This window comes from Drosophila kikkawai, chromosome X (genome assembly GCF_030179895.1).
Source record: "Drosophila kikkawai strain 14028-0561.14 chromosome X, DkikHiC1v2, whole genome shotgun sequence".
Classification (NCBI taxonomy): domain Eukaryota; kingdom Metazoa; phylum Arthropoda; class Insecta; order Diptera; family Drosophilidae; genus Drosophila; species Drosophila kikkawai.
The window spans coordinates 16,546,600-16,559,477 of record NC_091733.1 but is presented as its reverse complement, the minus strand read 5'-3'; the positions used below and the strand labels follow the sequence as shown (position 1 = coordinate 16,559,477).

General features: G+C 34.9%; 2 protein-coding genes across 2 annotated transcripts in view; one reads left to right on the top strand and one right to left on the bottom strand.

Annotated features, from left to right (window-relative positions):
- Positions 1 to 11,971, bottom strand: part of Neto (Neuropilin and tolloid-like) — a 78,142-nt gene extending 66,171 nt beyond the window's left edge. The window contains exons 1-2 of the mRNA XM_017162760.3: positions 11,787 to 11,971; positions 3,676 to 3,787 (exon numbers count right to left, since the gene is read on the bottom strand). The gene's annotated coding sequence lies outside the window, so the exon portion shown is untranslated. The remainder of the gene's footprint in view (positions 1 to 3,675; positions 3,788 to 11,786) is intronic.
- On the top strand, positions 526 to 1,639 carry LOC108071847 (uncharacterized). The gene is made up of 2 exons (XM_017162761.3): positions 526 to 686; positions 753 to 1,639. Exons 1-2 carry the CDS (start codon positions 677 to 679, stop codon positions 1,430 to 1,432), a joined length of 690 nt encoding a protein of 229 aa, XP_017018250.2. The 5' UTR covers positions 526 to 676; the 3' UTR covers positions 1,433 to 1,639.
- Positions 11,972 to 12,878: the final 907 nt, after the last annotated feature.

The window sequence follows — 12,878 nt, the reverse complement described above, 5'->3', positions numbered from 1 at the left end:
AAGACAACATACAGTTGTTTGAATGGTCACATTATTCGCCTTTAATTTTTAATATTTTTTTTGCTCTAAATTGTTAAAAAATATTCAAGAAATATCTAAAAATTTATAATAATTGCTAATTAATTAATTCATTTAATACAATTTAATATTGTGTGGCTGCATTTTATTATTAAATAGTGTGGCCAGGCTTATTTGAACAGCAAATTTTGTCTAATTTATAAATTTTTTATTTGATTTCAAATAACTCAAAGTAATCCCTTAGTTCCCTTATTTAATATTTCAGGGTCAAAACACATTAATTATAATGCCAAAGATGTAGGTTGCCTGTTAAACATTACAGATGTTCCTTCGCCTGTATCGCTATTACATTGACATCTCATGACAATTTGTAAACAAGCTCCGAGGCTGAAAACAATTCACTCGAAAGGTGTGTAAACGCCATGAACCCGGAACACCACAGCTCGTGCGCCCGCACACAACTATTATGATTTCGGTTAATTAGCAGAGTGAAAAGTGCCCCTGGGATCATGAACGACATCGATCTCAAGTGGCTACCTTGCACGGGCCCCAGATAAGATCTCTGCATATAAAAGGGGTGCAGTTTGGACGAATCAACATTCATTCATCCAGCAGAGAAGTAGAAACTGCAGTAGCAGAACCACTTAACCGACGCAACATGAGAGTTTGTGGGTAGCTCTCGGCCACATCCTTCGATCGTAAAAGCTAAAACGTCTTCCTTTTCTCTTCCGCAGACCACTTGCTGCTGATAGGATTCGGTCTGGCGGCCATTGCCGGCGGACGAGATGTTCTGGCTCACCCGCCGAGGAACGATCCTCCGCCGTGTACGCCACCACCTTGTACACCAAAGCCGCCACCCTGCACTCCACCACCGCCACCACCGCCACCATGCACTCCACCACCGCCACCATGCACTCCACCACCGCCACCATGCACTCCACCACCGCCACCATGCACTCCACCACCATGCACTCCACCACCCTGCACTCCTCCACCCTGCACTCCTCCACCCTGCACCAGGACACCACCACCTTGCACTAGGACCCCACCACCTTGCACCAGGACCCCTCCACCGTGCACCAGGACACCACCACCCTGCACCAGGACTCCACCATGCAACAGGCCCCCCCCACCATGCACCACCACGCCACCTTGTATCACCACCACCTGTCCCGTAACCGTCGTACCTACCGAAAAGCCGGTAGCGATTAGGCAATTGTTCTCTCGCCAGGACTGCCAGGGACAGGAGGACGGAACCTTCTTGGCCGATGTGGGCCACTGTCGCCGGTACTACGTGTGCAACCGCCAGAAGGCAAAGCGTCAGAACTGCCCCAACGGATACTGGTTCGATCGTGAGCTGAAGACCTGTCGCCTGGCCAGGCTGGTTGACAACTGTGCCGCCAGGCGCAATTAGTTACCCAGTGTGACCAGACCCACTGCTTGGCCAGTGTGGCTGTGCCTCTTAGCTAACCGCGAGGCAAATTGGCTTTAGAGAAAATGTACTATTTTTTTTTTGTTGTTCTAGTTTTTCCAAAAGAGTTTAGCAAAAGCAAAATGTAAATTAATTTGTAACTATTCCAAATCCCAAAAATAAAGGTTTCAATGATTATACATAAAAAAATTTGATTGCTTAAGGGTTATATAACACTCAAGTGTGATGAAATAACTTCAATTTCGATGACAGACAATAAACTATCAAATATTCAACAGTTTGGCATTCTAAAAGAACCAAATTGAAAGGCATTGTCATGGTGAAATTTGGTCCGGGTGGCTGGCTGCAATTTGATTTACTTTGCCAATCAGTCAAAGCCATTATTAATATCTGTCTAGCTCTAAATAAAGAACGGCAACGATTAAGATGTCTGGCCAAAAAGCCTCCCCCCACTGCCCGTTACCCCTGGAAAAAAAAATATAAAGAAAACTTTCAATCAGACGAAAAATTGTGGAAAAAGCAAAACAAGCTCATAAATTTGTCAACACTTTTGGCACCCCCTCGTGGGTGCACATCCATATCCGTTTTATAGGCGTCAACTTTTCGTTCGAGGACTTCTCGGAGGACTCCCGGGCAACAGTGCGACAGTTGTGAGTTAGTGTCTGTGGCATTACTATGTCAGGCTATTTATTAAATCCCGCCACCAGGGGGCGGGGGCTTGGGCATTTGACAGGACAAAGAATTTATTTGTCGATAAGCATCCTTGATATACCACTGGTGTGCGCCCCCGAGTGAGGCTAGAAAATCTCGCGGAAATCTCTCTACCAAGTCACTAAATCAGCCAGGCAAAAATAGTAGCTGATGTGTGTTATTCATGAGTTTGTTGGGTAGGTCTTAATTCAGACTGATTTAAGGACATTCATAGGCTGACTATGGCACTTGCTAATCTCTTAAGGTGCCAAAAGTATATTGGAGATTTCTCAATTTTTTTAGGATTTACCAAAGCTTTTTCGCTTTACAAAGCTCTCTTTTTTAGTACCCCTATTTGTTGCTGTGTATTTGTGGCTGTATTTGTTGATCCCCAAAGTTTTCTTCTTTATTTTTTCGGGTCACCAACACAAATCAAAATGCAAAAGCGCCGCAGCAGAGGGCCACGTTGTCTCGCGCCTGACTTTTATCATATTTCACTGGGGCATTCGACGACCGCCAAAAAATGAAACCAGGAATAAAAAAAGAACACAAATAAGAAATAGATAGAAAGAAAGAAAGAGTGTAGAAATGGAAACAACAAGCGAGAAACCTCGACTAAGGATAGTTTTTTGCCATTACCAGAAAAACGAGACGAGGCAATAAAATGCATAAAACTTTAAATGCAAAAATGGATTTTTTGGTAGCGTTTCACTCTACACACACGCGTATATATATGTATAAATATATAGCTATATCCCTGTATATATACGCATTTAATACCTCTTCTTTTATGGCGCAAAGTAGCGCTCGAATTGTTTTCGCACAGTTGGGCGAATATAACGCATTCGCATTCACACACGCAGGCTACAAAATCGCGCATACGCCGGGTGGGACGCCCAGTTGCATAGATACGCTGACACACAGACAGATAGACAGACACTCGTGTCCAGTCAACCAAATCGAACTGCAATTCATATTCTGGACAAAGAAAAAATGCCAGCGAATTTCCTTAATAAATCAATCGGCTTAAAAGGTGTAAATGATATTGAAGTTTGGCCTGAAAGGGATTACATTTTAGTTTTAATAAAAGTTAAATAAATAAAATACGGGCTTAGCTAGAAAATTGGTCAATTGAATTAGAAACAATCGAGAAATCTAAACTAAAACATTAATTTGTATTTAATTTTTAAATAATATATTTACTTTAACACAAGACAACATTTCATTCAAAACATTAGAGTCCCTTCCTTTTTTTTTGTATTATTCTTTTTATTATTTCCTTATTTATTTTTGTATATTTTTTGTGCCAAAACCTTTTTTTGTATGCCAACTTATCCACTTAATAAATACAATAGAAAAAAACCCGCAACAAGGGCAATTGTTTGTGGTCGGTTAATTTATGGCCAACTAAAAGTTGAATTAAAATCCGTGGCGCTTCAAAATTGTTGCGGCTTTATGATACTTCAATTGTTTCGATTTAGCATTAAATATATTATATTTTGTGGCATTAATTAATAAGCACATTTAACACTTACCGCAAAAATCCCGGAGAGCAATGAGCGCGCGTATGTTAATCATACGCCATGTTGCTCGTTCTTAGATTTCCTCATAAATATTCAGTTTGGTTTCTGTTTTGGAACTTGGCTCCTGCAAAAGGTAAAGCGACAAAAAATATATGTATTTTCGGCAAAGATTTAAAGCAGATTATATAAATAAATAAATAAAGCCGGGAACATTTTTTCCGGCGCCTTTTTTTGCTCTTGTGGGGTTTGCACATTGAATTTTTAATTGCCGCTCAAGAAAAAATGTACAAAATTACAACTAAACTTTAAATTAAACTTGAAACTGCACACACACATACACACACACACTGAGAGAGTGACACACACGAGTGCCCCCCGGGGATGGCGACGGGGTAGGGGGCGCACTTCTGCTAGGGCATTTCGTGCCCAAAGTGCCCTCGCTTTATAACGAGCTCAGTTATTTCAATTATTAATTAATATCTCGCAGTGGAAAAAGATGCAGACAGGTAGAGGCACATACTTATATAGTAAGTGTACACGGTAAAAATGATTTGGGAACGGAAAGTGAGCCTTTAATGAAAAGCTTTTTTATTTTTTAAATAATATTTCTAGAAATTGAAACTTAAAATATGAATATAGGATTAAAAAAAGAGCAAAAAACTCCTAAATAAATAAAATATATATATAAATATATTATATAAATGTAATAATTTAATATTAAAAAAATAGTACATATTAAATAAATATTGAGTTATATTTTTTAGATATTTAAATAGTCATTATAAATATTTATTTAATTATGAATCATGAATTATATATTTTTTATGAATTTATCCTTATTATCCTCTCATTTTATTGGTTTTTTTTTATCAAAGTTTTCTGGCTTAAATAATAATTCCTTGGACTAATTGAAGTTTTATTTCTTTATTCCCATCAATTCAACTACATAATTTCCTTTTTTTATACAGTTTGTCTCTTATATTCACAGTGCATGTATGCATATTCCCCTTATCTGCATACAGTTGCCGTTGAAAGTTTGCCACCATTGGTAAGTGAAAGTTGAACGTAAGTAAAATAGTTTTCAGGGCAATTGAAAAACGCTCAACGCAGAAACTTTTGTGCAGTTCATTTTCATTTTTCCCACTTGCTTTCCACTCTCTCTCTCTCTCTCTCTCTCTCTCTGTCTCTGTTGTTGTTGTTGTTTTCCTCTGTGGCACCAACTTGCACAATTTGCGAGTGAGAATCTCAAATATTATATTTTATTTTTTTTTCATTTCGCTCACACACAAATTTCTCGTTTGGAAGCATACAAATTCAATTAAGAGCAAATGACGAAAACTTTTTCAACTTTCAGGCAAAAAAAAATAAACAAAAATAAATAAATAAATAAAATAAAGTAAAGCTGAACGGAAATCAAAACTTTTGTCACCTGATCATCAAGAAAGCAAGCACAGGTAATGAAAAAGTCACCAGGAGAGGGAAAACTTTTTCAACGAATTTCTATTATTTTATTAGAAATATACTAAAGTATTTAATTAATTTAAAAATTATTTATAAATCATTCTAAATCATAAATGATTCTAAATTAATATTTTAAAAATAAAACATATTAAAAAATTTAAATAAATCTATATAAAATATAAGCTGCCAGGAAAATTGTTCACTGTACAGGCTTACCTTGAAGACACAACACACCCTGGCACTAGAGTGTTTATAGACAAAATAGAATTCCCAGCGAAGTGTTGGGAGATTCACATTACGTGGAAGCTGATTAAAATGTTGTGGCAAAAGTGAAAGTGAGAGGACAAGTGCCTTAAAGAGAGACAAATAACATCAAATCGAATGAAATAAGCTAGACTAAAAAACGCAAATACCAAAGCAGCAGAAAAAATAATCAAAGATGTTTGCTGCCGCCGCCGCTGCTGCTTTTGCTGCTGGCAAACACAAATTCGTTGGCAATTTATTATTAGAAAGAAGCAGACGATGCCACGATGCCACGATGCCACGAGGCCAAGAACAGAAAGATAAGCGGGGAAAGAGAGAATCTGAGAAGGCCAGAAGGAGGGAAGGAGAGAAGGAGAGAGGCGGGCGATAAGCTGTGAGAAAAGCTAAAAAGCTGATGCTGCGAGTGCCAGTGCAGCGGTCGCAGGGCCATGACAGCTGTTTATGTAGCTGTCGAGACGACAGCGACATCAGCATACCAGGAGCAACATCATCGGCAGCAGCAGCAGCAACAGCAACAGCAGCAACAGCAACATTAGCAGCAGCAGCAGCAGCAACAGCAACAGGAATAGGAACAGCAACAGCAGCAACATAACACATTGCTTAGAGCGACACTACATACTTGTACATGAATGTGGAAACTACATATTAGTTTGATACCCTACCTTACCGACCCTATAAAGTATATATATTCTTGATCAGCATCAACAGCCGTGTCGATCTAGCCATGTCCGTCTGTCCGTTTCTACGCAAACTAGTCCTTTAGTTTTAAAGCTATCTGAATAAAACTTTGCATATAGTCTTCTATATACTCTCACTCCTAAATATGTCGGAACGGGCCGGATCGGACGACTATATAATATAGCGGCCATACAAATGTTCGATAAATTTTTAGAAAACAAATTATAACTTGGCTGTTTTTCATGATTTTTTTATGATTTTTGAAATATGGCCATTTTTTATGTCCTAATTGACTTATAAATAAAAACATTGCCTTCAAAACCATATTAAAAATGTGTTAAATTTCGTAATATCCAAATTTTTAATATTAACTAAAAATATAAAATATTAAAAAAAAATATATTAACTTGATTTCTTGACTAAATTAATCCAATCTTAAAATAGGCCAAGCCCAAGTATTTATTATTTTTAAGTTAGAAAAGCATAGACCACACACACCTTAAATTCGTTCTTAATTATAATCTTGTTTTAATTAAATGCAGAACAAGAACATACTCGTTAAATTTTCCGGTCCCAGCATACATACAAACATACACACACATGTGTAAATATATATATATATATATACACCTCTACACGCTTTATAACCCCTTGCTACCGCGTAGTCTATGAGAAATAAATATTTGCCATGTTTATTATTATTTCAGAGCAACAACACGATGGTCTTCTCCACCGGCTGAGGGAGGTGGAAAAGCGGAATAGCGGAAAATGGAGGATGGAAGGAGCTGGTCAGACACGCGCACCACCACCATATGCCCAAAGTCTCATCTTCGCAGTGTTCTTTGGTCGTTGAGATGCCGCCGCCTAGTCAATATTTCATTTGGCACTTGAACTAAATTCCTTCAGTTTGCTGCGAAGGTTGACGTCTCGGCTGACGTCAACGTCATCAATGTTAGCGATGGCAACTGGGTTATCGAAGCATAACTATCGTCTAAAGATGAAGTATTTCGATAAGTAGTCGATAGGTATTTCGATTGCTATGTTTATTCACTGAATTATTAATTAAATTTCAGTAAAAAATGTTATTACATAATGTTTGATTTACTTTGAATATATCGATTTAATTTCGATATATTATTCACGATTTCGATAACATTGGAAACAGAAAGATGGGTGTATCAGTAAATTATGTAAAATATTTGCAAATTAGCAAATTAACTTTATTTTCGAATTATTATTCAATAAAATTGTAAGATATTGTACAAGAATATTTTTAAAAATTATACTTAAATTATTTTGTATAATAAAAGATTTATTTACATATCTATATGTATGTATAATCATAATTTCTAAATAAATGCTGACCCAGTCCACCTCTAGTAATGGATTCTGCGTTTCATATGTAGATTGCAGTTTGTTTTGCAATTTCGCTAATTTTGCCCAAAGGAAAAACAAAAAAGAAGCCTATATTTGGACAAATAAATAACAAAATAAAACACAAACGATTAGAAAGAGAGGGGGATAGCAAGAAAGAGAGATAGAGACAAATTGAACAATTTTATGTTGACAATGCACGCTGGCCGAAAGCTAGCACAAATAATGCACAATTACAAGAGAAATAACAAGTTGATTTTTATTCCGCAACATGATATGATTTCATAGAGCGAAAACATTTAGCAATTTTCTAAAATTAAATATATGTATTGTTTTGCCCAGCGGGCAACATTTTCATGGCGATTGCCATTGGGAAATGGACTGCGAATTTTCGCATTTGCTTAAAATTGATAGTAACTTTTTGGTTTTTGGCGAGACAACTACATATTATAAACAAATATACAATTCAAAATGTTGCTATTTGCTCTAGGGCGCAAATAAATGATATTTTCCAGCCTTTAATTATCTCTCTTTCGGTCTTTAAATTATTAAAAATAAATTGGGTCTTAAATTAAAAATTGTAAATATAACTTTTTACTAACTGCCAGCTCCTTTTAATGTCATTGCCTGTAATTTCCTAAAACATTTGCCCAAGACTGGTTCGTTTAACCGCAATCAGGTCACATGGCAGACAGCAGATACACATGGACATACACTGGGAGAAACTCTAGTTACAAAATACATAGTAAATATAACTATTCTAAATAAACATCAAAGATGTTAAGTTAAATATAATATTTTCAAGAGATTGTTGTTTAATTTTAATTATTATTTGTTAAAAATTGATTAACAATTTATAATTTGCTTGTCTTTTCAATTTTTTCCGGTGCCTTACCCACGAAATAAATGATATTTTTCAGCTTTCATCTTCGGCCTTTGTTGTGGCCCAAAAAATACAAAAAATCAAAACCTCAACAAAACGAAGCAGCAGTTTAGAATATTTATTTAAGATCTATATTTTTAGCGTGGCAACAATTGAAATTTATCATTATAAATAAATAAATAATAAAAATAAAATAAATTACTGACGAACAGAAGCCAAAGAAGGAACGAAAGAATGAAAGAAAGTCAAGGAAGGCAACAAAAAAAGTGAAAGGCAGTAGTTTATCGCTTCTCTCTTTTCGTTCATTGTGAAAATGGACATGTTGTTTTTCCATTTTCGTGCCATTTTGCATTTCGGCTCTCCACTCCTCCTCCTCCTCCTCCTTTCAGTCTGCATTTTATTTTATTATTTTTGGTCAGTTTGCTTTCTCTGCTTGTAATGAAAGCGATTACAAGCCCGACAGTAAAGCAAACGATAATCAGGAGCAGGCGGAGGGGAGGCTGAACGAAGATGGCAGAAAACCATTTCCTCTTGGCCATTTTTGCAGTATTTCTGTGTAAAGTTGTCTTGGCCAAATTTATGACATTTATTGAAATCGTTTCTCTCTCTCTCTTTTTGTATACTTTCCCTGGTCTGCTCTGATTAGTAGCCTGCGATTTCATTTATATTGTCATGTCCTTGCAGCTGAAATCCCGAATCCAGCTACAATTAGTTTCGCATTCCCCTGGACAATTGCTGGAAATTGCAGGGAACTTTAAGCCAAAAACAAAAGGAACACACACACACACACAAACCGAAATGAAAACAATAAAATGGCAAATAAATTACAAGAAAATCCCCGCAAATGAGAGGAACCTGTTGCTCTGAGAACACAAAAAGCCAGAAAGGGGGGACTGGAAGCTAAAGCTAACCCAAAGCTGGGAAATCGTAAAAGGAAGTTCCAGGCTTAACCGCAAAAACTTGCGGCTTAATTCTATTGAAATAAATGGAACCGAATATTAAAAAATAAAAGAAAATGTAATCACAGCGAATTCCGACAAAGAGATAAAACTAAATGGGGCCCAACGAAGTTATGGCCAAATAATGGAATAGACCATTTTCGCTAAAGATATGAAAATGAAAAGCTTTAAACATTCAAATCACCGCAACTTAACGGGAATTTCCCACATTAAATCAGACTTTTCAGCTTGATAAAATATTGTTAAATTCTCAATTTTAAATATAAGAAAATATCTTCTTATTAAGTTCATCGAAAGTCTGGCTTAATTAATTAATAACAACCCTTTGCAGTCATTGTAATCAATTTTTTAAGCCACCCAAAATTTTCTTTGCTAAGAAAAAAATACAAAAAATAGAGGAAAAGCAAATGAGAGCAGCAAGAATGTATGGAAAATGAAAAATGAAAACTAAGAAATCGACGAGGGCGCCGAAAGTGCGTGTACAGGCCTTATAGCCATAGCCTTGGGCCACATATGTGCGAATGGGAGGAGGAAAAACCAGACGAGATAGATGTACATAATGCAAAACTTTGTCAGCAGCCAAGAAAAAGAGAGAGAAAGAAATAGAAAGGAATAAAAAACAAGACAGGAAAATTGTAAACAATTAAAACTAACTGAATACCAAGTGAAAAAACAGCTAATAATAGGAGTTTTTTAAAGTAAAAATACACAAGCATTTATTTAATATAAGTTTTTAATAATATTAATTAAAAAAAAAACTATTTAAATACAAATTATAGCATTGTTTTTTTCTTATTGAAGAATTGTAATTTTTTGTTAAGTATTAAAAACTATAAATAAAATTCATATCCTTATTAATGACCTATTTACACTTGATTTATTAAATTTAAAAATCTATAAAGCAATATTTTCATTAAATAAATATATAAAAATAATTTATTGACTTTTTTAATTACCTATGGATATTTTTTGATATGTTTTAACTGCTGTTTCCATGTCATTTCCTAAGTGAAACCATATTTAAAATATTTTTCTAATAAAAAAAACCAGTAAGCTGAATATACTCAAAGGCAGTCAAGACTTGGCTAGGGTATATTGAAAGGAAAAACTCGGGGAAAAGCTAAGAAAACCTTCGTCAAAGTTTGGCGCTATAACACACAGTTTTTGTTGTCATTGTTATTCTTGTTATTGTTGTTGTTGTTGTTGTTGGCTGAGCAAAATCTTTTTCAATAAGAACAGCAATAACAACAAACCGCCTATTACGCATATGTAATAATTTTCATTTTCATTTCCATTTCTCCGAAAAATTTCCCCTATTTTCTCTTTCCTGTGATCACAGCTGTGCCGGACAAGAGAAGGCCAGGAAAATGGGAAATGGAAAATGCGAAAAGGAAAACTTGATGGCAGGCGTTTAATTTTTGCTCTTGTTCTTGTTGCTGTCTTTTATTAATGAATTTCTCTCAATTTTCCCCCCATCGTCGTCGTCGTTGTCCCCCTTTATTTTTTGTATCATCGCTTCTCCTCTATGTGTTGTCGGATTTTATACGCTTTTTCCCTCTCGTTTTTTGTGTTCTCTTGGTTTTTTGTTTTTAGTATTTGGGCTTTGTCTAAAAATATGTCTGCCAATTCGCTAAGTGGCCCAAACGTATCTATATGGGATACACAGAAAATACATTTGAATTCCCAATAGAAAATCATTCAAATAAAATGAATTTTAAGATTATGGATTCTATTTTTGGGGTGTATTGAGAACTATATAAAATTAAAAAGAATAACAAGAACAGAAGTAAATGAAATGTTTTCAAAATCAACGTTGATAAAAATCACCTTATTTCTAATTAAAGAAAATAATATTAATTTGTAAAACAAATAATAAAAAAATATTTATAAGCCCAAACATATATTGAAATTTATCAAAAAGCCATAAAGTTTTGAATTTTGACCAGCTTCTTTGGTGAAAATAGCTTTAAAAACCCCATTGAAGGCAATTTCCTTGAGTAATAAATTGTATTCTTTTTCCTTCCGCCTCTCCTTTTACTTGCAGACACCTTTTTCAGCTTAAACCGGAATATAATCTCATCTTTGGCTCATTAAAAAGCAAATTACGACACGGTTGCAAATGCAAATTGTTCCTTTTAGCTGCATTAAGGTTTTAATTTGATGATTATTTTCTCACAGATTATTATTACCCGTTTATTCTGGTTAAATATTTGGTATTTGCTTAGCATCAAAACATGGAACATTTTAATTGTTTTGTTTTACTAATTGATATTGTCACATTAGGTAATTAATTGTGTGGGTTAAGGGGAAATAAATGTGTTATTTTTGGGTAAGCCAATGAAACCGACACGAAAAAAAAACCGATTTGTTTACATTGCGAATGCTAATGCGAATGCTGCTGTAATTTGAATAGAATAAGCATGCATTAAATAAATAAATAAATACATGTGTAAATCTTTGTATTAATCTATGTATAAATTTATGTAAAAATCCATCTTATTTACTATTTATGCTTGTCTCCTTTTTGGTTGACTGCAAATTCTTGTTAATGTTGTTTTTATATTTTCTTTTTAATTTCTTTTTAATTTCTTTATTGGTGTTATTTTGCCGCTCCGCTGCGCTTTGTTGAAAATTTCTCAATTTTTGGCGGGCATTTTTTCCATGCCGGTGCGCACATGCAACACTTTTCACACAAAATATTAAATCACTGATGCACCAACAAAAACGCACAAAACCAACAAAAAAAAAAAAAGAACAAGAAAAACACACACAAACCGATTTTCTAGATATTTTTAAAAATAACTAAACAATTTCAAAACAATTCTCTCGCGATCTTTCGGCTTCTGTTTACTCAGAGTTCTCGCCGGATTACAAAACAAAAACACAGCGCGCCGCGTGTCCGTACACGTGGCCAGCTCGACGTACACTGGGGCGTATACGCAACGTCGGAATGTCGGAATCAGCTCTGCATCGAGTCTGTTACTCGACTGTTGCCGGATTCTGTGATGCGATGCCACGGCTGTTGGCCGTGCTGCTTCCTCCACTCCGTACGGATGCGGATGCGGCGCCACCAGTGCTGTCCAAGTCGTCGAGATTTTCCGCCAGATATAGCCTTTTTTTTCGTAAGGGCAATGGCTTTAGCAATAGGAAAATGTACTTTTAAGGAATTAATTTTTAGAGGAATTTAATTGAATGCCAGAAAAAAAAAATTAAAAATATATAAAAATCAAATCAAATAAAATTAAATCAATTTTAAGAATTCTATAAAAGTAGAAATGCTAAATATTAATTTATAAAATTAAATATCAATTATACGTAGGCAAAAAATTAAGTATTTTCAAAAATGTTGTTATTTTTAACAATTTAAATCATGTAAACGCATTTACAAACATTTGAAATATTGGGTAAATTTTGTTATATTATTTTGTTTAATATTGCATTTCATATTATTTAAGATTAAACCTTAAAAAGCATTAATTTTTATTTAAAAGGCTTTTCTCTGTAAATTTTCGTTGAGGAATAAATCAGTATGCTTCAAAAATATTAATATTTCTTTAAATTAAAAAAAAATCGTAATGAAAAATATTCACGTTCAG